Consider the following 26,053-nt stretch of genomic DNA (forward strand, 5'->3'; position numbering starts at 1 on the left):
GCAGGTTAACCCTTTCACTAACACACTACAGCAGGTTAACCCTTTCACTACCACACTACAGCAGGTTAACCCTTCACTACCACACTACAGAAGGTTAACCCTTTCACTACCACACTACAGCAGGTTAACCCTTCACTACCACACTACAGAAGGTTAACCCTTCACTACCACACTACAGAAGGTTAACCCTTCACTACCACACTACAGAAGGTTAACCCTTCACTACCACACTACAGACGGTTAACCTTCTGTAGTGTGATAGTAAATGTGAGGTTTTGTCCGCTGCTCACCAACTTTCTCTGTCTTCTTTAAGCCTACTGTTAGGAATTCCCTACTCACTCTCTCTAGCCCCCACCCTCTCGTTCTTTACTCTCGTTTACTCTCAGTGGCCACACCTGGACTATTATCAATTACCTCTCGCACCTGTGGTGGCAGGCTAATTAGTTCCCCTGTGGGCTTTAAATACCAGGGCTCTTCCCCTCGTTTCGGGTGGGGTCGTGTTGTATTCATGCTGAGTCATATTCTCTAACATCTAGACTCTTTCGGGAGATCCTCTGGTCTACCAATGCTGTATATGGATTTCTCCAGCCTTGAGATGTTTTGCTCCAGCCTTCGTCTGCTGTCGCCGTAGCCTGTGGAGGAGACTGTTCTGCGCTCCCTGTAACTTCCACGGGAGGCACCCCAGCGTTCCACTGCAGACCCCAGCGCAGCTGTTCGTCCTGACGCACATCTAGACCAACGCGCATCTTCCGGACCCTCGGGCTTGGCACGCTCTCCAGTCACCAGCGCGCAACGCGCATCTGTAAGGGCTTGGCACGCTCTCCAGTCACCAGCGCGCAACGCGCATCTTCAAGGGCTTGGCACGCTCTCCAGTCTCCAGCGCGCAACGCGCATCTTCAAGGGCTTGGCACGCTCTCCAGTCTCCAGCGCGCAACGCGCATCTTCAAGGGCTTGGCACGCTCTCCAGTCTCCAGCGCGCAACGCGCATCTTCCAAAGATCCTTGTGCTTGGCACACTCCTCCTCGCAGACGCACCCCGATGCGTCTCTCGGTTCCGACGTGCACACCAAGGTGTGGCGCGCCACTCTGTTCCTCGGCTCCGACAGCGGCTACCCGGTGGACGACACCCTCGCCACCGCCGCTGTTCCAGCACCCTGTTCCTCGGCTCCGACAGCGGCTACCCGGTGGACGATACCCTCGCCACCGCCGCTGTTCCAGCACCCTGTTCCTCGGCTCCGACAGCGGCTACCCGGTGGACGACACCCTCGCCACCGCCGCTGTTCCAGCACCCTGTTCCTCGGCTCCGACAGCGGCTACCCGGTGGACGACACCCTCGCCACCGCCGCTGTTCCAGCACCCTGTTCCTCGGCTCCGACAGCGGCTACCCGGTGGACGATACCCTCGCCACCGCCGCTGTTCCAGCACTCTGTTCCTCGGCTCCGACAGCGGCTACCCGGTGGACGACACCCTCGCCACCGCCGCTGTTCCAGCACTCTGTTCCTCGGCTCCGACAGTCGGCTACCCGGTGGACGACACCCTCGCCACCGCCGCTGTTCCAGCACTCTGTTCCTCGGCTCGGACAGCCAGCCACCCGGTGGCGATGCCCTCGCCCCGCTGCTGTCCCTGTACCATTACGCATACGCCTGGGTGAGTTTTGATTGTGATGTCACTCACTCAGCGTAATGCCCCTTGCCCCCGTCCCGCTGCTGTTCCTGTACCATTACGCATACGCCTGGGTGAGTTTTGATTGTGATGTCACTCACTCAGCGTAATGCCCCTTGCCCCCGTCCCGCTGCTGTTCCTGTACCATTACGCATACGCCTGGGTGAGTTTTGATTGTGATGTCACTCACTCAGCGTAATGCCCCTTGCCCCCGTCCCGCTGCTGTTCCTGTACCATTACGCATACGCCTGGGTGAGTTTTGATTGTGATGTCACTCACTCAGCGTAATGCCTCTTGCCCCCGTTCCCGCTGCTGTTCCTGTACCATTACGCATACGCCTGGGTGAGTTTTGATTGTGATGTCACTCACCCAGCGTATTGCCTCCTTAGTTCTCACTTAGTTAGTAGTTTGGACATTTCATCTCCCACTCTGTTTTTGTTCTCACTTAGATAGTATTTTTGGACATTACATCTCCCCCTGTGTGTTTGTCACACGAAGATATTATTACTTTGTTACTTTGATTATTTGGACTGTTCTGCATCTGCTCTGTTTGTTCCCTTTTGAATATTAACCCTCTCCTCTGTTCTGCAGAGCGGCCCAGATGTTTTTCCCACCAGTCCCCAGTTCCTCCCTGTCCCCAGCCCGCCTCCGCGGGTCTCTGTCCCCAGTTCCTCCCTGTTCCCCAGCCCGCCTCCGCGGGCCTCAGTCCCCTCTGTCCCTAGTTCTCCCCTTTCTAGTTCCACCTAGTTCCTGGTCCCAAGTTCTCCCCTTCTAGTTCCACCTAGTTCCTTGTCCCTAGTTCTCCTAGTCCCCAGTTCTCCTGTTCCCTAGCTCTCCTTGTCCCGACTTCTCCTAGTCTCTAGTTCCTCTGTTCCTTTAATGTTTAGCGTTCCTTTAATGTTTCCCCTAGCGTTCATTAACCTTCCCTTAGTGTTCCCTTTTCCTGCCCGCCTCTTAAAGGCACCTAGTTTTTCCCCTCTTGTTATATTCCTGTATTTGTGTTCTCCCTTAAAGGGACAGTGCCCTTTTTCCCTGTCTCTCAATAAATATCTGTTTCTTGGCAAACCATCATACCTGTCTTGTGTTGTGCGATTGGGGTCGGTTACAAACCATAACAGTACGACCCCACCAAATCGACGACCCCAGCCAGCACAGACGGTGTATGTTGAGTTTGCCTTTTTTTTCTTGTTCCCTCTAGTTCCCCTCTAGCTCCCCTGTTAGCTCCCCTGTTAGCCCTGTTGGCTTCCCTGTTAGCCCAGTTTAGCTCCCCTGTTAGCCTGTTAGCTCCCCTGTTAGCCCTGTTGGCTTCCCTGTTAGCCCTGTTTGACCCCCCTGCAGCTTGTTAGGCCTCTACTACCAGCATGGCCCTGTCTGCTAGCTTTGCCCGGCGGCTAGCACAGCCTCTATGTTAATGCAGCCCTTACTGCTGGCATAGGCCCTGTAGCTAGCCATGCCCTGGCAGCTAACCCAGTTCCCTCTGCATGGCCCCAGTCTGCTAGCTTGGCCCCGGCTGTTAGCACAGCCTCTATGTTAATGCAGCCTTGCAGCTAGCATAGGCCTGTAGCTAGCCAGGCCCAAGCAGCTAACCCGGTCCCTCTGCATGGCCTCCACTTTTTTGTGTAGCATCTCCCACTGCTAGGACTGCCCTTTCAGCTAGCAAGGTCAGTATTCCCACTGCTAGGACTGCCCTTTCAGCTAGCAAGGTCAGTATTCCCACTGCTAGGACTGCCCTTTCAGCTAGCAAGGTCAGTTTCCCCACTGCTAGGACTGCCCTTTCAGCTAGCAAGGTCAGTTTATCTCCCACTGCTAGGACTGCCCTTTCAGCTGGCAAGGTCAGTTTTATCCCCACTGCTAGGACTGCCCCTTCAGCTAGCATGGTCAGTTTGCTCCCACTGCTAGGACTGCCCTTTCAGCTGGCAAGGTCAGTATTCCCACTGCTAGGACTGCCCTTTCAGCTAGCAAGGTCAGTTTATCTCACACAGCTAGGACTGTCCTTCCAGCTAGCTTGTTCTCTCATGCTGGTCCAGCCCTGTCTGCCAGCCTAGCTCCGGCAGCTAGCGCAGCCTCTATGTTAATGTAGCAGTACAGCTGGCATAGGCCCTGTAGCTATCAGTGCCTTGGCAGCTACCCTTTCCCCCTGCTAGCCTAGCTCGGCAGCTAGCGCAGCCTCTATGTTGATGTAGCAGTACAGCTAGCATAGGCCCTGTAGCTATCAGTGCCCTGGCAGCTACCCTTTCCCTCTGCTAGCCTAGCTCCGGCAGCTTGCGCAGCCTCTATGTTGATGTAGCAGTACAGCTAGCATAGGCCCTGTAGCTATCAGTGCCCTGGCAGCTAACTTTCCCTCTGCTAGCCCTTTCCCGGTGCTACCATGGTTGCCCCTCTGCTACCCTAGTTACCCCTCGGCGACCCTGTTTCTTTTGCTAGCCCCACTCTTGTGGTGGCTTCCCCTGCTGGCTTGGCCAGTACCTTTTGTTTTTGTCTTGTTTTGCCCCCTGCCACTCTGTCTGTATTTGTTTTGGGTCGCCAGGTGGCTCCCGTTGAGGGGGGGGTACTGTGAGGTTTTGTCCGCTGCTCACCAACTTTCTCTGTCTTCTTTAAGCCTACTGTTAGGAATTCCCTACTCACTCTCTCTAGCCCCCACCCTCTCGTTCTTTACTCTCGTTTACTCTCAGTGGCCACACCTGGACTATTATCAATTACCTCTCGCACCTGTGGTGGCAGGCTAATTAGTTCCCCTGTGGGCTTTAAATACCAGGGCTCTTCCCCTCGTTTCGGGTGGGGTCGTGTTGTATTCATGCTGAGTCATATTCTCTAACATCTAGACTCTTTCGGGAGATCCTCTGGTCTACCAATGCTGTATATGGATTTCTCCAGCCTTGAGATGTTTTGCTCCAGCCTTCGTCTGCTGTCGCCGTAGCCTGTGGAGGAGACTGTTCTGCGCTCCCTGTAACTTCCACGGGAGGCACCCCAGCGTTCCACTGCAGACCCCAGCGCAGCTGTTCGTCCTGACGCACATCTAGACCAACGCGCATCTTCCGGACCCTCGGGCTTGGCACGCTCTCCAGTCACCAGCGCGCAACGCGCATCTGTAAGGGCTTGGCACGCTCTCCAGTCACCAGCGCGCAACGCGCATCTTCAAGGGCTTGGCACGCTCTCCAGTCTCCAGCGCGCAACGCGCATCTTCAAGGGCTTGGCACGCTCTCCAGTCTCCAGCGCGCAACGCGCATCTTCAAGGGCTTGGCACGCTCTCCAGTCTCCAGCGCGCAACGCGCATCTTCCAAAGATCCTTGTGCTTGGCACACTCCTCCTCGCAGACGCACCCCGATGCGTCTCTCGGTTCCGACGTGCACACCAAGGTGTGGCGCGCCACTCTGTTCCTCGGCTCCGACAGCGGCTACCCGGTGGACGACACCCTCGCCACCGCCGCTGTTCCAGCACCCTGTTCCTCGGCTCCGACAGCGGCTACCCGGTGGACGATACCCTCGCCACCGCCGCTGTTCCAGCACCCTGTTCCTCGGCTCCGACAGCGGCTACCCGGTGGACGACACCCTCGCCACCGCCGCTGTTCCAGCACCCTGTTCCTCGGCTCCGACAGCGGCTACCCGGTGGACGACACCCTCGCCACCGCCGCTGTTCCAGCACCCTGTTCCTCGGCTCCGACAGCGGCTACCCGGTGGACGATACCCTCGCCACCGCCGCTGTTCCAGCACTCTGTTCCTCGGCTCCGACAGCGGCTACCCGGTGGACGACACCCTCGCCACCGCCGCTGTTCCAGCACTCTGTTCCTCGGCTCCGACAGTCGGCTACCCGGTGGACGACACCCTCGCCACCGCCGCTGTTCCAGCACTCTGTTCCTCGGCTCGGACAGCCAGCCACCCGGTGGCGATGCCCTCGCCCCGCTGCTGTCCCTGTACCATTACGCATACGCCTGGGTGAGTTTTGATTGTGATGTCACTCACTCAGCGTAATGCCCCTTGCCCCCGTCCCGCTGCTGTTCCTGTACCATTACGCATACGCCTGGGTGAGTTTTGATTGTGATGTCACTCACTCAGCGTAATGCCCCTTGCCCCCGTCCCACTGCTGTTCCTGTACCATTACGCATACGCCTGGGTGAGTTTTGATTGTGATGTCACTCACTCAGCGTAATGCCCCTTGCCCCCGTCCCGCTGCTGTTCCTGTACCATTACGCATACGCCTGGGTGAGTTTTGATTGTGATGTCACTCACTCAGCGTAATGCCTCTTGCCCCCGTTCCCGCTGCTGTTCCTGTACCATTACGCATACGCCTGGGTGAGTTTTGATTGTGATGTCACTCACCCAGCGTATTGCCTCCTTAGTTCTCACTTAGTTAGTAGTTTGGACATTTCATCTCCCACTCTGTTTTTGTTCTCACTTAGATAGTATTTTTGGACATTACATCTCCCCCTGTGTGTTTGTCACACGAAGATATTATTACTTTGTTACTTTGATTATTTGGACTGTTCTGCATCTGCTCTGTTTGTTCCCTTTTGAATATTAACCCTCTCCTCTGTTCTGCAGAGCGGCCCAGATGTTTTTCCCACCAGTCCCCAGTTCCTCCCTGTCCCCAGCCCGCCTCCGCGGGTCTCTGTCCCCAGTTCCTCCCTGTTCCCCAGCCCGCCTCCGCGGGCCTCAGTCCCCTCTGTCCCTAGTTCTCCCCTTTCTAGTTCCACCTAGTTCCTGGTCCCAAGTTCTCCCCTTCTAGTTCCACCTAGTTCCTTGTCCCTAGTTCTCCTAGTCCCCAGTTCTCCTGTTCCCTAGCTCTCCTTGTCCCAACTTCTCCTAGTCTCTAGTTCCTCTGTTCCTTTAATGTTTAGCGTTCCTTTAATGTTTCCCCTAGCGTTCATTAACCTTCCCTTAGTGTTCCCTTTTCCTGCCCGCCTCTTAAAGGCACCTAGTTTTTCCCCTCTTGTTATATTCCTGTATTTGTGTTCTCCCTTAAAGGGACAGTGCCCTTTTTCCCTGTCTCTCAATAAATATCTGTTTCTTGGCAAACCATCATACCTGTCTTGTGTTGTGCGATTGGGGTCGGTTACAAACCATAACAGTAAAGGATTAACCTTCTGTAGTGTGATAGTAAAGGATTAACCTTCTGTAGTGTGGTAGTGAAAGGATTCAAATAAAATGAATACCAGTGAATAAAAAAGGGCACTTTTTGACTCCGAGGGCAAAGGGGGCAGGGGCTCAAGCCCCCGTCAGGCCCAGTCTGGTCACGTGCCTGGCATGTGAAACACGCTCAAAGCCCAACAGCCTCCCATCTCCAGGACCCACCGGCCGAGAAACTCAAGAGAGCGTGAGATTAGGTCGCAGACGTTTATCATCGATACTATATCGACAGCGAGCCCCTCTCGTCGGCTCAGACCACCGTCTCTCTAATCGCCCAGGAGCCAATATCCCTATCATCTAAAACGCCCAGGAGCCATACGACTACATTATCCGGCCTCTCGTCTAAAAATGCCTTCGACCACTTTATCAATGGAGGAGCACTATATATATATAAAATAAAAACCAAAGTGTTCTGAGATAAACATCTTAATAGAGCTCGACTGGATCAGAGTGTGGGCGGTGAGGGGGGGGGGGGGGGGCTGGGATAGCCGCTGAGAGAGGGGGGGGGGGTAGCCGCTGAGACTCTGAGTTCTCTGAACGTCCTCCTCGACCTCGTCCGTCTGTCTGTCCTCCACACGGCACACTGCAGCAGACGTGGGTTTTGAACGCCGGACTCGTTTACAGCCTCATGCTTCAACCGTAATAGATGCGTATGGAATGATATCACACTTTTATCAATGATCGTTGATGCGTATGGAATAATATCACACTTTTATCAATGATCGTTGATGCGTATGGAATGATATCACACTTTTATCAATGATCGTTGATGCGTATGGAATAATATCACACTTTTATCAATGATCGTTGATGCGTATGGAATGATATCACACTTTTATCAATGATCGTTGATGCGTATGGAATAATATCACACTTTTATCAATGATCGTTGATGCGTATGGAATAATATCACACTTGTATCAATGATCGTTGATGCGTATGGAATAATATCACACTTTTATCAATGATCGCTGATGCGTATGGAATAATATCACACTTTTATCAATGATCGTTGATGCGTATGGAATAATATCACACTTGTATCAATGATCGTTGATGCGTATGGAATAATATCACACTTTTATCAATGATCGCTGATGCGTATGGAATAATATCACACTTTTATCAATGATCGTTGATGCGTATGGAATAATATCACACTTTTATCAATGATCGTTGATGCGTATGGAATAATATCACACTTTTATCAATGATCGTTGATGCGTATGGAATAATATCACACTTTTATCAATGATCGTTGATGCGTGTGGAATGATATCACACTTTTATCAATGATCGTTGATGCGTATGGAATAATATCACACTTTTATCAATGATCGTTGATGCGTATGGAATAATATCACACCGACTACTTTTATCAATGATCGTTGATGCGTATGGAATAATATCTTACCTCATCCTGGGAGGGGGCGGGGCTTACCTCATCCTGGGCCTGTCGCAGCATGGCGTCCTGCTTCTGGAGGATGGCGTTCATGCGATCAAAGAAGCCCACGCTGCCCTCTGCCACCCTGCCACACAGACACAGGGGGCACCATCAACTCACTCCTAAACATCTAAACAAGATGAGATATTTATTTTATTATATTTATTGATCCCCTTGGGACAGTAATATAGGCGATACAATTTTATCTGAATATAACATGATGAGAAAAAAATACAGTGTAAACGATATAATTAACTGAACATAAAAATCTGAGAAAAATAAACGGTGTAAACATAAACAAAGGTGCAGGTGAGGCTCTGTATGTCCTATCGGTTATATTATATGGTACAATAAATATAGGCAACAAAGAATATTTGAATCTGAATATATACTATGAGTAAGAGTAAAAGTAAACAGTATACACAAGGTGCAGTAAACACAAGGTACCCTAACTGGCACTATATATGTCATACATTGTAGTCTGTGTAGGTTTTGATGTTTGTGTGTGTGTGTGTGTGTGTGTGTGTGTGTGTGTGTGTGTGTGTGTGTGTGTGTGTGTGTGTGTGTGTGTGTGTGTGTGTGTGTGTGTGTGTGTGTGTGTGTGTGTGTGTGTGTGTGTGTGTGTGTGTGTGTGTGTGTGTGTGTGTGTGTGTGTGTGTGTGTGTGTGTGTTTGTGTGTGTGTGTTTATTACTTTAATCTCAAATAGACAACACAGAATGAACAAGACACCACAGTGAGACAGAACAGAACACAGCCAGGATCCGATTTGGATCTGTATTTCGTCTAGACTTTCTAAAAATCAATGTGGAAACTATCTGGATAATGACAGTGTGAACAAGCTACAGTATAGTGTGCTGTACACTGGCAGATAGGTCACAAGCATTCAGAGCTGGGAAAAGGAACATTCAATACATCGCAAACAGTAACTTTTTTTTTTGTTGTAAATTTTCACTTTTTCAAAACATACATAGAACAAGACATCACAATACAATAGACTACTCTGGCTGTGAACGTGAACAACCCCTTTTTTGTATGAACCGTGACGAGTCTGAACACCACCGGGCTCGTCACGATATCCACACGATAACTCTGCACACACACACGTGCACTATTACTCAGTAGTACTCATTTATATATTCTGTGCCCAGTTTAATCACCTGTACATTGTATATCACTGTTGCACTCTTTACTGTTACATTTTGCATTCTGGTTCGATGCCAAACTTATTTTGGTTGTGCTGTATGATGACAATCTTGAATCTGGGCTAATCTAATGTAATGTAATCTAATCTAATCTAATGTCATGTAATCTAATGTAATGTAATGTAATGTAATGTAATCTGGTCTCACACCACATCCTGCATGTAGTCTTTTCTCCAAACACTGGGCAGAACTCAACTGGCTCAAGCTGTTATCTGGTTGGACATTATTAATAATAATAATGATCACACTATGCTACGCTTCATTTCCCATAATATTCACATAGGCTATTCTTTCTGGTGTAAAACAACATGATCAACGAGCAGAGATTCACGGGGGGGGGGGGGGGAACTGATGTTTTCTCTTTTTTCTAGAAGGGAGTGAATTCCTGGAACCCCACTATGTGATAATTTCATAGCCCCAGTTGTCATGGTGATAGAGGCATATCCATGGAGGGAGTTTGCTGAACACCTTGGGAATCCCGCCCCATCGCCTCCCCATTGCCTCCCCACCACCCCCCACCCCACACTCTCCTACTCTCCTCCTCTCCCAGGCTCACAGGCTGGAATGGGGCAGACCGCTCTATGCCTAGTCTCCACTAGCCAGGGTTTAGCTGTGCTGTGGCCTCGTCTCCACTAGCCAGGGTTTAGCTGTGCTGTGGCCTCGTCTCCACTAGCCAGGGTTTAGCCGTGCTGTGGCCTCGTCTCCACTAGCCAGGGTTTAGCTGTGCTGTGGCCTCGTCTCCACTAGCCAGGGTTTAGCTATGCTGTGGCCTCGTCTCCACTAGCCAGGGTTTAGCCGTGCTGTGGCCTCGTCTCCACTAGCCAGGGTTTAGCCGTGCTGTGGCCTCATCTCCACTAGCCAGGGTTTAGCCGTGCTGTGGCCTCGTCTCCACTAGCCAGGGTTTAGCCGTGCTGTGGCCTTGTCTCCACTAGCCAGGGTTTAGCCGTGCTGTGGCCTCGTCTCCACTAGCCAGGGTTTAGCCGTGCTGTGGCCTCGTCTCCACTAGCCAGGGTTTAGCCGTGCTGTGGCCTCGTCTCCACTAGCCAGGGTTTAGCCGTGCTGTGGCCTCGTCTCCACTAGCCAGGGTTTAGCCGTGCTGTGGCCTCGTCTCCACTAGCCAGGGTTTAGCCGTGCTGTGGCCTCGTCTCCACTAGCCAGGGTTTAGCCATGCTGTGGCCTCGTCTCCCGTGCTGTGGCCTCATCTCCACTAGCCAGGGTTTAGCCGTGCTGTGGCCTCGTCTCCACTAGCCAGGGTTTAGCCGTGCTGTGGCCTTGTCTCCACTAGCCAGGGTTTAGCCGTGCTGTGGCCTTGTCTCCACTAGCCAGGGTTTAGCCGTGCTGTGGCCTCGTCTCCACTAGCCAGGGTTTAGCCGTGCTGTGGCCTCGTCTCCACTAGCCAGGGTTTAGCCGTGCTGTGGCCTCGTCCCCACTAGCCAGGGTTTAGCCGTGCTGTGGCCTCGTCTCCACTAGCCAGGGTTTAGCCGTGCTGTGGCCTCGTCTCCACTAGCCAGGGTTTAGCCGTGCTGTGGCCTCGTCTCCACTAGCCAGGGTTTAGCCGTGTTGTGGCCTTGTCTCCACTATTCAGGGTTTAGCTGTGGCCTTGTCTCCACTAGCCAGGGTTTAGCTCTGCTGTGGCCTCGTCTCCACTAGCCAGGGTTTAGCCGTGCTGTGGCTTTGTCTCCACTAGCCAGGGTTTAGCTGTGGCTTTGTCTCCACTAGCCAGGGTTTAGCCGTGCTGTGGCCTTGTCTTCACTAGCCAGGGTTTAGCTGTGCTGTGGCCTTGTCTCCACTAGCCAGGGTTTAGCTGTGGCCTCGTCTCCACTAGCCAGGGTTTAGCCGTGCTGTGGCCTCGTCTCCACTAGCCAGGGTTTAGCCGTGCTGTGGCCTCGTCTCCACTAGCCAGGGTTTAGCCGTGCTGTGGCCTTGTCTCCACTAGCCAGGGTTTAGCCGTGCTGTGGCCTCGTCCCCACTAGCCAGGGTTTAGCCGTGCTGTGGCCTCGTCTCCACTAGCCAGGGTTTAGCCGTGCTGTGGCCTCGTCTCCACTAGCCAGGGTTTAGCTGTGCTGTGGCCTCGTCTCCACTAGCCAGGGTTTAGCCGTGCTGTGGCCTCGTCTCCACTAGCCAGGGTTTAGCCGTGCTGTGGCCTCGTCTCCACTAGCCAGGGTTTAGCCGTGTTGTGGCCTTGTCTCCACTATTCAGGGTTTAGCTGTGGCCTTGTCTCCACTAGCCAGGGTTTAGCTCTGCTGTGGCCTCGTCTCCACTAGCCAGGGTTTAGCCGTGCTGTGGCTTTGTCTCCACTAGCCAGGGTTTAGCTGTGGCTTTGTCTCCACTAGCCAGGGTTTAGCCGTGCTGTGGCCTCGTCTCCACTAGCCAGGGTTTAGCCGTGCTGTGGCCTCGTCTCCACTAGCCAGGGTTTAGCCGTGCTGTGGCCTCGTCTCCACTAGCCAGGGTTTAGCCGTGTTGTGGCCTTGTCTCCACTATTCAGGGTTTAGCTGTGGCCTTGTCTCCACTAGCCAGGGTTTAGCTCTGCTGTGGCCTCGTCTCCACTAGCCAGGGTTTAGCCGTGCTGTGGCTTTGTCTCCACTAGCCAGGGTTTAGCTGTGGCTTTGTCTCCACTAGCCAGGGTTTAGCCGTGCTGTGGCCTTGTCTTCACTAGCCAGGGTTTAGCTGTGCTGTGGCCTTGTCTCCACTAGCCAGGGTTTAGCTGTGGCCTCGTCTCCACTAGCCAGGGTTTAGCCGTGGTGTGGCCTCGTCTCCACTAGCCAGGGTTTAGCCGTGCTGTGGCCTCGTCTCCACTAGCCAGGGTTTAGCCGTGCTGTGGCCTCGTCTCCACTAGCCAGGGTTTAACCGTGCTGTGGCCTCGTCTCCACTAGCCAGGGTTTAGCTGTGGCCTTGTCTCCACTAGCCAGGGTTTAGCTGTGCTGTGGCCTCGTCTCCACTAGCCAGGGTTTAACCGTGCTGTGGCCTCGTCTCCACTAGCCAGGGTTTAGCTGTGGCCTTGTCTCCACTAGCCAGGGTTTAGCCATGCTGTGGCCTTGTCTCCACTAGCCAGGGATAGAACACTGGTATTCTGACCATTCCTTCTTTTATAGTGTCCTCGCTATAGAACGCTGGTATTCTGACCCTTCCTTCCCTTATAGTGTCCTCGGTGTGAATTTTGAAAGGTTGCCTAGCGACCGGAGAGTTTATACCAGAAGGGGGCGCCGGAGCCCCTTTAACCCGACCACACCGCACCAAACCTGGCCACGGCTACTGACCCCAGCCGGGCGGAACAAGTTCATCGTTGAGGTCAACAACGTCCTTATCTATATTTAAAAAACAATTAAAATCGAATTCAATCTCATCATAAATCACCATCACATTAAGTTACTCCTGTGCATCAGTGTTACATCTACCGTATGGCTGCTTGTTTCTTTTTCCTCAGTATACTGTCCATATGTTATTCTCCTCTCCTTTGCCCTCTTGTACAAGAAATAGTTCTTGTCATTGAATCGTGTCGATCTTCTATGTTTCCGCCATAGTGTCGGCCTCATGTCTCTGATCCTGTTTTGTAGTTTATTTTCTAGACCATGTTTACATGTATTTCGTTCATATTGTTTATGGACAATGAGATGGGAGTGGAACTTTGTACACAAGGCCCTTGGGCTTCGTTCCCTCCTGGCACTGTTTTTCTTTTTTAAATAATGTGCTAAATAAATAAATAAACTAAATAAACTAACACAGCTAATGGAGACCAGGCACTGGACTGAGCCCGGTCTGTCTGCCAGCAACCCTGCCCCCCCCACCCCGCCCCGTCACCTCTCCTCGACCCCCCCGTCACCTCTCCTCGACCTCCCCACCGTCACCTCTCCTCGACCCCTGCTCCCCCCTGTCTGCCCCCCCCCCCACACCTCTTCTCGACCCCCCCCCCCCTGTCACCTCTCCTCGACCCCCCCCCCCTGTCTGCCGCTCGGCTCCTGTCACATTATGTAGATGAGCTCCACACCAGACACTGCTGCTGCTTTATTGGTGCCTCGGCCTGAGAGAGAGGAGAGGAGAGGAGAGGAGAGGAGAGGAGAGGAGAGGAGAGGAGAGGAGAGGAGAGGAGAGGAGAAGATGAGAGGAGAGGAGAGGAGAAGAGAGGAGAGGAGAGGAGAGGAGAGGAGAGGAGAGGAGAGGAGAGGAGAGGAGAGGAGAGGAGAGGAGAGGAGAGGAGAGGAGAGGAGAGGAGAGGACAGGACCAAGGAGCCACTGATCTGCCCCCAGCAGGAGAGGAGAGGAGAGGAGAGGAGAGGAGAGGAGAGGAGAGGAGAGGAGAGGAGAGAGGAGAGGAGAGGAGAGGAGAGGAGAGGAGAGGAGAGGAGAGGAGAAGATGAGAGGAGAGGAGAGGAGAAGAGAAGAGAAGAGAGGAGAGGAGAGGAGAGGAGAGGAGAGGAGAGGAGAGGAGAGGAGAGGACAGGACCAAGGAGCCACTGATCTGCCCCCAGCAGGAGAGGAGAGGAGAGGAGAGGAGAGGAGAGGAGAGGAGAGGAGAGGAGAGGAGAGGAGAGAGGAGAGAGAGGGAGGAGAGGAGAGGAGAGAAGAGGAGATGAGAGGAGAGGACACTGATCTGCCCCCAGCAGGAGAGGAGAGGAGAGGAGAGGAGAGGAGAGGAGAGGAGAGGAGAGGAGAGGAGAGGAGAGGAGAGGAGAGGAGAGGAGAGGAGAGGAGAGGAGAGGAGAGGAGTGGAGAGGAGAGGAGAGAAGGGGAGGAGAGGAGAGGAGAGGAGAGGAGAGGAGAGGAGAGGAGAGGAGAGGAGAGGAGAGGAGAGGAGAGGAGAGGAGAGGAGAGGAGAGGAGAGGAGAGGACCAAGGAGCCACTGATCTGCCCCCAGCAGGAGAGGTGACCCCCCCCCGTGTACTGATGGAGGATAATGCCAGCCAGGGCAGATACAGGGCATAGAAATGGCATACTTTTTACTGTCCATTCTATTTTATAATTTTTTGCCTATTTTAAACTGAATCAAACCGCACTTTTTTACTAATCTATTCTATTTTATTATTTGTATTACTGAAAAACTGTGATTTACCTTACCTTGCTACCTCTCTCTATCTTTTTGTATTTAATTTTTTATGCTCGCTTATGCCTGTATTTTTTACTGTTGTGAAGCACTTTGAACTGCAACTTCTGTATGAAAAGTGTTATACAAATAAAGTTATTATTATTTTATTATAGATAGTACATAGATATGGCGTAGATAGGACATACTGACCCTCATCTGCACCTTTGTTTACACTGTTGATTCTTTCCTCATATTTCTATATTCAGCTCCTCCCTTCTCTGCAGCTGCTAGTCTGAGTCGAATAGCATTACGTGTCTCAGCCGACGAAGAAAACGATTCCCTCAACTGAAATCAACAATCCGTCTCTCCTTTTCACTCTCTTTCAGCACCCTGGACAGCTCACATCAGGCCTCCGTCTCTCCTTTTCACTCTCTTTCAGCACCCTGGACAGCTCACATCAGGCCTCTGTCTCTCCTTTTCACTCTCTTTCAGCACCCTGGACAGCTCACATCAGGCCTCCCTCTCTCCTTTTCACTCTCTTTCAGCACCATGGACAGCTCACATCAGGCCTCTGTCACTCCTTTTCACTCTTTCAGCACCCTGGACAGCTCACATCAGGCCTCTGTCTCTCCTCTTCACTCTCTTTCAGCACCCTGGACAGCTCACATCAGGCCTCTGTCTCTCCTTTTCACTCTTTCAGCACCATGGACAGCTCACATTAGGCCTCCGTCTCTCCTCTCCTTTTCACTCTTTCAGCACCCTGGACAGCTCACATCAGGCCTCTGTCAATCCTTTTCACTCTTTCAGCACCCTGGACAGCTCTTCATCAGGCCTCTGTCAAAGAGCGAGAAGCAGGAAAAGAGGGGAATAGATCGGAGGCCCCATAGGAGGCGGGCCCGTTTCAGTTGAAATGGGTGAACGAGCGCTAAGGCCGCCCCTGCAGAGTTTGTCTCCCACTGATTGATGCCAATGAAGCGACTCAGTGGTTTTGATGAGATCCTCAAATGGGCTCTCATTTATGTTCCTCAGTGTTAGGAAGAAAATTGTAGGTTTACAAAGGTTGCCCAAATTATCCAAAACTGGGATTTAAGTGTCCATTTAAGTCAGTATTTGGGTCTCGTCTCTCTCTGCACACACACACACACACACACACAGACAGACAGAGACAGACCAGAAAACAATCCGATTTTACGTTGCTAGGAAACAGCTTCTTTTCGCAGGGCCTTTTTATTATTATTCAAATTTATTTTGAATGATTCACTCATTATTCATCAGAGGCTTCGCTCGTGCTTCGCTGTATGACGCGAGAACGAACGGCAAAACATAAACAACAACAACAACATGAACCGCTGGCGTCCCGAAGACGTGTAAAGATGATCGACGTCGTAAAAGGTCAAAACAAGCCTGATTGAACACTCAGGGTTAAACAGATAACTCCAGTGTGTCTCCGCATGCAAAGTGATCACAGCGTTGTTGTCGTCGTCGCTGGGAGCCGTTTGTGTTTCACCGAGGACATCGTGACATTAGCATGCGGTCTATTAAAAGGACCGTTCTATCCATATTCAGCACGTTTGATTCTTCGTCAGGGGATCTCAGAACGCACTTCAGCGTCTACCAGGGGAGCCGCGGTCATGTGGTTTGACGTAGAAGGGTGATAAATCCAGAGATCTGAATGAGTTTTTTGCAGTGGTGGAAAGTAACTACGTATTTTTTTTTACTCAAGTACTGTGCGCACGCCAAAACATTTTGGGAAATTTGCTTACCGTCTTCTCCAGAGAGAGACAAGAAGATAGATACCAGTCTCCTCTCTGTGCGTTCAGTAGAAAGCTATCTGGCTGCACGTTAGCCTAGCTTAGCACCATGAATGGAAGCGGACATGGCCGGTTAGCCTTCGGGGGAGAGGTGTTAGTTGGACAATGCCTAGGCTAACCGGCCATGTCCGACTTCCATTCATTGTGCTAAGCTAGGCTAACGTGCAGCCAGATAGCTTTCTACTGAACGCACAGAGAGGAGACTGGTATCTATCTTCTTGTCTCTCTTTAGAGAAGACGGTAATAATAACAATACACTTTATTTGTAGAGCACCTTTCATACAGAAACTGCAGCTCAAAGTGCTTCACAACAGAAAAAAAGACAGGCATAAAATGAGCACATAAAGTGCAGACATATAAAATCACAGTTTTTCACATTAGGATCTAACATCCCAACAGGCCACCTGGTTTATGGTTTGAGTCAGTTTTAAGTAAATTCAATAACGAATACTTCTCTACATTTACTCAAGTAGAATCTGAATGGAGGACTTTTACTAATCTAAAAAAGTACTATTTTATCTGGGTATTTCTACTTTTACTCAAGTAAACTACTAAAGGAACTGTGTACTTCCTCCACCACTGTTCTTTTTGTTGCGCTTCTCAGGAACCTGAAGTCGCTGACATTAGGCGGGGAAACAGAGAAAACAAAGAAACAAAAAGGAACATAAGACCACGGGGGAAACAGGGAGAACAGCATGAGATACACAGAAAACATAAAGCCACAGTAACAAAGATCACAACAGGTTGGAGGGGGCGGGGGGGGGGGGGGGGGTTATGGGTGGGGAAGGTTGAAGGCTACAGGGAGAACAGGTGGGTTTTGTGACGGGATTTGAAGGTGGAGAGTGTGGGGGAGTCTCTGATGGACTGAGGGAGGGAGTTCCAGAGTCGGGGTGCGGTGCGAGAGAGAAGGCCCGATCACCAACGTGTTTGAGCTTGGATGTCGGGACAGTGAGGGAGGCAGTGGAGGAGGACCGGAGGGAACGGGTGGGGCGGTAGGGGAGAAGGAGATCAGAATCCTCTCAGTACATTCTCTCTAACATGTAGATTTAAATAGTAGCCCCTTCCATCAAACTATATCTATATCTATCTACACTCTGGTTGGATGCCAAACTCATTTCCGTTGTACTGTCCTTGTGCTGTATGATGACAATACATTTGAATCTAATCGAATCTAATATCCCAGACGCCGTCCTTCGGGGATATGATAATTACCATTAAATGTGTGACTAACTCAATGACAAATAAAATACAGAAATGATTATATTAAATATGTGTCTTGAATTCCTTCACTGCGTACTTCCGTCAGGGTGATTTGCGGCTGTGGGTCGGCCCACCAAGACTAATGTTTTCACAACGTTAATGAGAGTTAGTGGTTATCTGTGGCCTCGGCTCTCAGTTAATGAAGGAGCCTAATGGTGACCGATGTCTAGAGTGACCGGTAGAACACAGACCTTGTTTCCTATTGCTAGGTTTTTAGTGAGTCATTCCTTATCTTCAGTTTTTGATCTATTGTGATGTTTCTTCTAGACTTGTACAAGAAGACTTGTACAGCCCATGGATGGGGGCTATTCCATGTGATCTCGGGCTTTTATACAAATACATTTGATTTGATTTTGATGTATGTCATGTCCGGTTGCGAGGAGTGAGAACGAGGACCGCTGAGCCTTTATTTATCCAGGAATGTCCCATTGAGATACAAGATATCTTCTTCCAGGGAGTCCTGAATGGAAGCGCTCAAGATGAGAACCAGCGTGAAATGTTGATTAGGAACAATGGAAGCGCTCAAGATGAGAACCAGCGTGAAATGTCGATGCTAACCCGCTGTATAATAAGAGAGGAGATGATCGCTGCTACGGACAAACTTCAGCCTCGAACAAATTCCATGAAAGAAGACTTGCACGAAAGCAACGAGGCAGAGCAGCCCTTTCACGCACAAGTCGGGTAACATCGCTGGAGGAATCTCACCAGTCACTCCAAAAAGGAGAATAAGGATTTGAGAGATGAAGCTGAACGTTTGGAAACTAACAAGCCGCAAGTTCAATCTAAGAATAATATTCAGACTGGTGATGTGGGAAATAACTTTTAAAAAGAGTTATTGAAGGATAAAAAACCTCCCATGGGAACCTGAAGTGGAAAGTGTCGGGTCTGAAACTAAACCGGGAGTCAGAGAGATGATAGTGAGAATGACAAGATATTTGGCAAAAGGAAGCAGTTTAAAAAAATAAAAAAAAAAATTTGAAGAAAGAGGGAGTGATGAACTTTGAGGAGTGAAGGCGAGGATCTTCAGATCTGACAGCAGAGACGACCAAGAGAAGAGAACAGTTCCAGGATGTCAGAGCAAAGTCAGGAGACCTTCAAGGGAGAAACTACACACGTCACCCTTTCACTACCACACTACAGAAGGTTAACCCTTTCACTACCACACTACAGCAGGTTAACCTTTCACTACCACACTACAGAAGGTTAACCTTTCACTACCACACTACAGACGGTTAACCTTTCACTACCACACTACAGACGTCACCCTTTCACTACCACACTACAGAAGGTTAACCTTTCACTACCACACTACAGAAGGTTAACCTTTCACTACCACACTACAGACGTCACCCTTTCACTACCACACTACAGAAGGTTAACCTTTCACTACCACACTACAGAAGGTTAACCTTTCACTACCACACTACAGACGTCACCCTTTCACTACCACACTACAGAAGGTTAACCTTTCACTACCACACTACAGAAGGTTAACCTTTCACTACCACACTACAGACGTCACCCTTTCACTACCACACTACAGAAGGTTAACCTTTCACTACCACACTACAGAAGGTTAACCTTTCACTACCACACTACAGAAGGTTAACATTTCACTACCACACTACAGAAGGTTAACCCTTTCACTACCACACTACAGGAGGTTAACCTTTCACTACCACACTACAGAAGGTTAACCTTTCACTACCACACTACAGAGGGTTAACCTTTCACTACCACACTACAGGAGGTTAACCTTTCACTACCACACTACAGAAGGTTAACCTTTCACTACCACACTACAGCAGGTTAACCTTTCACTACCACACTACAGGAGGTTAACCTTTCACTACCACACTACAGGAAGTTAACCTTTCACTACCACACTACAGAAGGTTAACCTTTCACTACCACACTACAGGAGGTTAACCTTTCACTACCACACTACAGGAAGTTAACCTTTCACTACCACACTACAGACGTCACCCTTTCACTACCACACTACAGCAGGTTAACCCTTTCACTACCACACTACAGACGGTTAACCTTTCACTACCACACTACAGAAGTCACCCTTTCACTACCACACTACAGCAGGTTAACCCTTTCACTACCACACTACAGGTTAACCTTTCACTACCACACTACAGAAGGTTAACCTTTCACTACCACACTACAGAAGGTTAACCTTTCACTACCACACTACAGAAGGTTAACCTTTCACTACCACACTACAGAAGGTTAACCCTTTCACTACCACACTACAGAAGGTTAACATTTCACTACCACACTACAGAACCCTTTCACTACCACACTACAGAAGGTTAACCCTTTCACTACAACACTACAGAAGGTTAACCCTTTCACTACCACACTACAGGAGGATAACCCTTTCACTACCACACTACAGAAGGTTAACATTTCACTACCGCACTACAGAAGGTTAACCTTTCACTACCACACTACAGAACCCTTTCACTACCACACTACAGAAGGTTAACCCTTTCACTACCATAATACAGAAGGTTAACATTTCACTACCACACTACAGAATGTTAACCCTTTACCTACCACACTACAGAAGGTTAACCCTTTAACTACCACACTACAGAAGGGTTTCCCCCCCGATAAGATAAACCCAATGGAAAAACATGCACAACAACAGATCGCTAACGCTGTGGCGTCCTTGACAAAGACGGACAGGAGCACTTGGATTGGTCCCCGGGGCGCGGCTCACGTTGACGCCCTATCTGCTCCCGGCTGCCCATGGGGGGAAGGACAACGGGATGGGAAAAGTGCAGAGAGACATTTCATCGGCGACTCAGTGCATGTGTGTGTGTTCCTGTGGGTCGCCCATCTCACGTGTGTGTTATACTGCATGACAAATAAAGACTTCTAGTCTAACCAATTAATTAAAGGTTAACCTTTCACTACCACACTACAGAAGGTTAACCCTTTCACTACAGAAGGTTAACACTTTCACTACCACACTACAGAAGGTTAACCTTTCACTACCACACTACAGAAGGTTAACCCTTTCACTACAGAAGGTTAACACTTTCACTACCACACTACAGAAGGTTAATCCTTTCACTACAGAATGTTAACCCTTTCACTACCACACTACAGAAGGCTAACCTTTCACTACCACACTACAGAAGGTTAACCCTTTCCCTACAGTACCACACTACAGAATGTTAACCCTTTCACTACCACACTACAGAAGGTTGACCGAGCACAGCTTCACAGGTATTTTCACTTTCAAATGAAACATGATCCTGTTCTCTCTCCCTCGTTAGAGCAGCCTGTATTTATTTAGGTTGCCATAGAAACCTCCGGTTCATGGGCCCCATTGGTTTCAGCTCTGACACGGAGAACCAATGAAAAACAAGTGATTAATTTACCTCAGCCCCGTTCTCACAAGCCTTATTGCTACTGATTTACACCGCCAGGAAAATAACGGCGAGGAAAGATGAATTCATTGGTTGATGAATAAGAGATACTTCTGTGCGGATGATGTCCTCATTTCCGTTGCAGAATAATAACACAGTGTCCGCATGATCATCGCTCAGGGAAGGACAGATACATCCTCCATTCAGGGAACACCGATTCAAATAGATCAGATTTAAATGTATTGTCATCACGCAGCACAAGTACAGTACGAAAAGAAAAGAAGTTTGGCATCCAACCAGAGTGCAAATGTAACAGTAAAGTGCAACAGTAATATACAATGTACATGTGTTTAAACTGGGTACAAAATATATAGATTAGTACTGAGTAATAGTGCTAATCAGATGTATGTACAGAGTTGTAGTATTCATATGTGCATACAGACACTATGGTAGTAAGTCATACTGGCCAGCAGTGTAACTAGTAAGAGTAGGTAAGAGATATGTACAGATATAGATATAGTATTAATATGTACAGTGATACAGGTATAAAGACACTATGGTAGTAAGTCATACTGGCCAGCAGTGTAACTAGTAAGAGTAGGTAAGAGATATGTACAGATATAGATATAGTATTAATATCAGGGCCGCCTGGGAGAAATGCGAGGCCCTGTGCGAGATTTAACGCGAGGCCCCCCCCCCCCCCCCCCCCAAAAGGTAAAAAAAAAAAAAAAAAAAATTATATATATATATATATATATATATATATTTTTTTTTTTTTTTTATACAGTCAACATATTCTTAAATAATAGCGCTGCCCGAGGCGGGGCATGATACAGTCAACATATAGCAAAAGAGAGAGCGAGAGAGAGCTCCCGTTCTACAGTCAATATACAGTGTACAGAGAGAGAGAGAGAGAGAGAGAGACACATTGGAAAGAAATTGAAATGCTATTTGGCCCTAAACAGAGAGTACACAGTGGCAGAATACCTGAGCACTGTGACTGAAGATCCTTGAGCACAGCCTAGCCATCGAGAAAGGCCGCCATAGGCAGACTGTGTGTGTTAGAAAGAGAGAGAGAGAGAGAGAGAACATGTGTGTTTGTCATGTGTGTGTGTGTTAGAGAGAGACTATAGCATGTATGAGATTCAAAAGGACAAAGATCAACAATCCAACAAGAAGAGCGTCTATACCAGAGAAACCAAAGCAGCAAGGAGCCAATGGCCGACATCAGCTAAATAGGCTAGCCAGGTACTGTGACACCAGGCCACGTGACACACAGCTTTGGCCAACGGCCCAACGCTACCCAAGCTACACAAACGACCATTCACACACAGCACATGTCGTATCTCCAAATGTTGTGAAGTAGCATATGTTTTGCCTGGAAAAAAACATCGTTATTAACAAAACATTCGGGAGGGGAAGGAAGGAAGAGTGGGGTAATGTCATGACATTTTACCTGCACGAGGAACACAGGTCTCCACGTTGACGAAAGGCCTCTCGCTGTCGGGACAAAGCTATGGCCAGAGCCTTGTCATGGTGCAGGCCCGACTACATCTTCTGTCAAAGATGATGTCGTAGTCAGAGTGCCAGGGCCTGCTATTCTCAAGGCTAACTGATAGCATCAAACAAACGTTCCCAGCTGACGCTAAACAGCTAACTGGCTAACAGTTAGCTCAATCAGGCACCTGGCTGCATGTAGTAGCCGCATAGCTTGCTTCTGCGTTAGCTAACAGCTAACAAGCTATGCGGCTACTGTCTACATACAGCCAGGTGCTCTCAGCAGGCACACACAGTTAGCTACTAGTAGTACTATATATTAGCTTGTCGACCAGTTTGGCTCCAGAAAGAGAGAAAGATAGATAGGTCAGGACAGGTCCACGGCGGGTATTTAATCATAGGTTGACTCACATAACGCAGTATCAATGAATGCGGCGCGGCCGGCGCCAATGGTGAAGTTGGAAGGAGACTTGGCCCACGGTGTAATTCTTCTTCTTCTTCTTCTTCGAGTACTTTCCGGCAGACTGGACACCTTTCGGCATATTGCTGCCTAACAGATTTATCTGCTCACAAGTTCTCTTCTCCTTCTTTTGAAAAGACATCCACTCGCCTCGCTCCTCTGAATAGCGCTGAATTATCTACCTCGTGTGTCTTCTTCTTCTATTTGGTATTACGGCGGTCGGCGGACGGGCCGGAAACACTATCCTAAAATCTGTAGAGCAGCAAATCCGCAGAAACCGGAAAACTGCAGTCTGCAGAGCCAGGAAGTCAGACACATTCTACAAACGTGTCTAATGTGAAATATATAAGCATATAAGCAAAACTAGATTTTAGGTCTGTGATGAAAAAGGGCCTCGCGGGAAGGGGGGCCTCGCAAAAAAATAAAAAAAAAATAAAAAAAAATAATAAAAAATAATAAAAAAAATAAATAAAAAATATTTTTTTTTTATTTTTTTTTTATTTTATTTTTGCGAGGCCCCCCTTCCCGCGAGGCCCTGTGCGACCGCACTGCTCGCACACCCCCTGAGGCGGCCCTGATTAATATGTACAGTGATACAGGTATAAAGACACTATGGTAGTAAGTCATACTGGCCAGCAGTGTAACTAGTAAGAGTAGGTAAGAGATATGTACAGATATAGATATAGTAACTACAGATATCTACAGATATAGTATCTACAGATAAATAAATATGTCACTGTAACTCCTGAATGATAGACATATATATATATATATAGTATTGATGGTGATCTAGTGGTGATCTAGTCACCTTTGATAAAAGCGCTTTATAAATTCAGCCATTTACCATTTATTTACCATTCAGCTCTGGTCAGTAGCTACATACAGACAATACAAGACAATGAATCAATTCAAATGAACCAATAACACCACTCAAATGGGCGACTACCTCCTCCACTGTAAGGGTTATGATGTGTAGAGCCGGCCTACAACAGCAACAAGACTCCTCGTCCTCCTGGACGTCTGTTGCCAGATCTGCGGCTGTGGGACTGTGATGCTCGGCTGAGCTCAGCACCGCTGTCTGTGAGGACCTGCCGCTCGTTTCAGGTTTAACTCTCTCCCTCATGAAGCATCAGATCATTTCAGGTTTAACTCTCTGCCTCAGATCATTTCAGGTTTAACTCTCTGCCTCAGATCATTTCAGGTTTAACTCTCTTCCCCATGAAGCATCAGATCATTTCAGGTTTAACTCTCTGCCTCAGATCATTTCAGGTTTAACTCTCTGCCTCAGATCATTTCAGGTTTAACTCTCTTCCCCATGAAGCATCAGATCATTTCAGGTTTAACTCTCTGCCTCAGATCATTTCAGGTTTAACTCTCTGCCTCATGAAGCAACAGATCATTTCAGGTTTAACTCTCTTCCTCATGAAGCATCAGATTATTTCAGGTTTAACTCTCTTCCTCATGAAGCATCAGATCATTTCAGGTTTAACTCTCTTCCTCAGATCATTTCAGGTTTAACTCTCTTCCTCAGATCATTTCAGGTTTAACTCTCTGCCTCAGATCATTTCAGGTTTAACTCTCTTCCTCAGATCATTTCAGGTTTAACTCTCTGCCTCAGATCATTTCAGGTTTAACTCTCTGCCTCAGATCATTTCAGGTTTAACTCTCTTCATCAGATCATTTCAGGTTTAACTCTCTGCCTCAGATCATTTCAGGTTTAACTCTCTGCCTCATGAAGCAACAGATCATTTCAGGTTTAAACCTCTGCCTCATGAAGCAACAGATCATTTCAGGTTTAACTCTCTGCCTCATGAAGCAACAGATCATTTCAGGTTTAACTCTCTGCCTCATGAAGCAACAGATCATTTCAGGTTTAACTCTCTGCCTCATGAAGCAACAGATCATTTCAGGTTTAACTCTCTGCCTCATGAAGCATCAGATCATTTCAGGTTTAACTCTCTGCCTCATGAAGCAACAGATCATTTCAGGTTTAAACCTCTGCCTCATGAAGCAACAGATCATTTCAGGTTTAACTCTCTGCCTCATGAAGCAACAGATCATTTCAGGTTTAACTCTCTGCCTCATGAAGCATCAGATCATTTCAGGTTTAACTCTCTGCCTCAGATCATTTCAGGTTTAACTCTCTGCCTCAGATCATTTCAGGTTTAACTCTCTTCCTCATGAAGCATCAGATTATTTCAGGTTTAACTCTCTTCCTCATGAAGCATCAGATCATTTCAGGTTTAACTCTCTGCCTCAGATCATTTCAGGTTTAACTCTCTTCCTCATGAAGCATCAGATCATTTCAGGTTTAACTCTCTTCCTCAGATCATTTCAGGTTTAACTCTCTGCCTCAGATCATTTAAGGTTTAACTCTCTTCCTCAGATCATTTCAGGTTTAACTCTCTGCCTCAGATCATTTCAGGTTTAACTCTCTGCCTCAGATCATTTCAGGTTTAACTCTCTTCATCAGATCATTTCAGGTTTAACTCTCTGCCTCAGATCATTTCAGGTTTAACTCTCTGCCTCATGAAGCAACAGATCATTTCAGGTTTAACTCTCTGCCTCATGAAGCAACAGATCATTTCAGGTTTAACTCTCTGCCTCATGAAGCATCAGATCATTTCAGGTTTAACTCTCTGCCTCATGAAGCAACAGATCATTTCAGGTTTAACTCTCTGCCTCATGAAGCAACAGATCATTTCAGGTTTAACTCTCTTCCTCATGAAGCATCAGATCATTTCAGGTTTAACTCTCTGCCTCAGATCATTTCAGGTTTAACTCTCTTCCTCATGAAGCATCAGATCATTTCAGGTTTAACTCTCTTCCTCAGATCATTTCAGGTTTAACTCTCTGCCTCAGATCATTTCAGGTTTAACTCTCTTCCTCAGATCATTTCAGGTTTAACTCTCTGCCTCAGATCATTTCAGGTTTAACTCTCTGCCTCAGATCATTTCAGGTTTAACTCTCTGCCTCAGATCATTTCAGGTTTAACTCTCTGCCTCAGATCATTTCAGGTTTAACTCTCTGCCTCATGAAGCAACAGATCATTTCAGGTTTAAACCTCTGCCTCATGAAGCAACAGATCATTTCAGGTTTAACTCTCTGCCTCATGAAGCAACAGATCATTTCAGGTTTAACTCTCTGCCTCATGAAGCATCAGATCATTTCAGGTTTAACTC

General features: G+C 48.6%; 1 protein-coding gene across 1 annotated transcript in view; it reads right to left on the bottom strand.

Annotated features, from left to right (window-relative positions):
• The window catches only part of baiap3 (BAI1 associated protein 3), a gene marked incomplete at both ends in the record, with an annotated part of 168,250 nt that overhangs the window by 103,702 nt on the left and 38,495 nt on the right, over nucleotides 1-26,053 (bottom strand). Inside the window, one exon of the mRNA XM_084328312.1 lies at nucleotides 8,226-8,313. Coding sequence (XP_084184438.1) covers nucleotides 8,226-8,313 — 88 coding nt within the window. The remainder of the gene's footprint in view (nucleotides 1-8,225; nucleotides 8,314-26,053) is intronic.

The sequence above is a fragment of the Notolepis coatsorum genome (assembly GCF_963971535.1).
Source record: "Notolepis coatsorum genome assembly, chromosome: 14".
NCBI lineage: Eukaryota > Metazoa > Chordata > Actinopteri > Aulopiformes > Paralepididae > Notolepis > Notolepis coatsorum.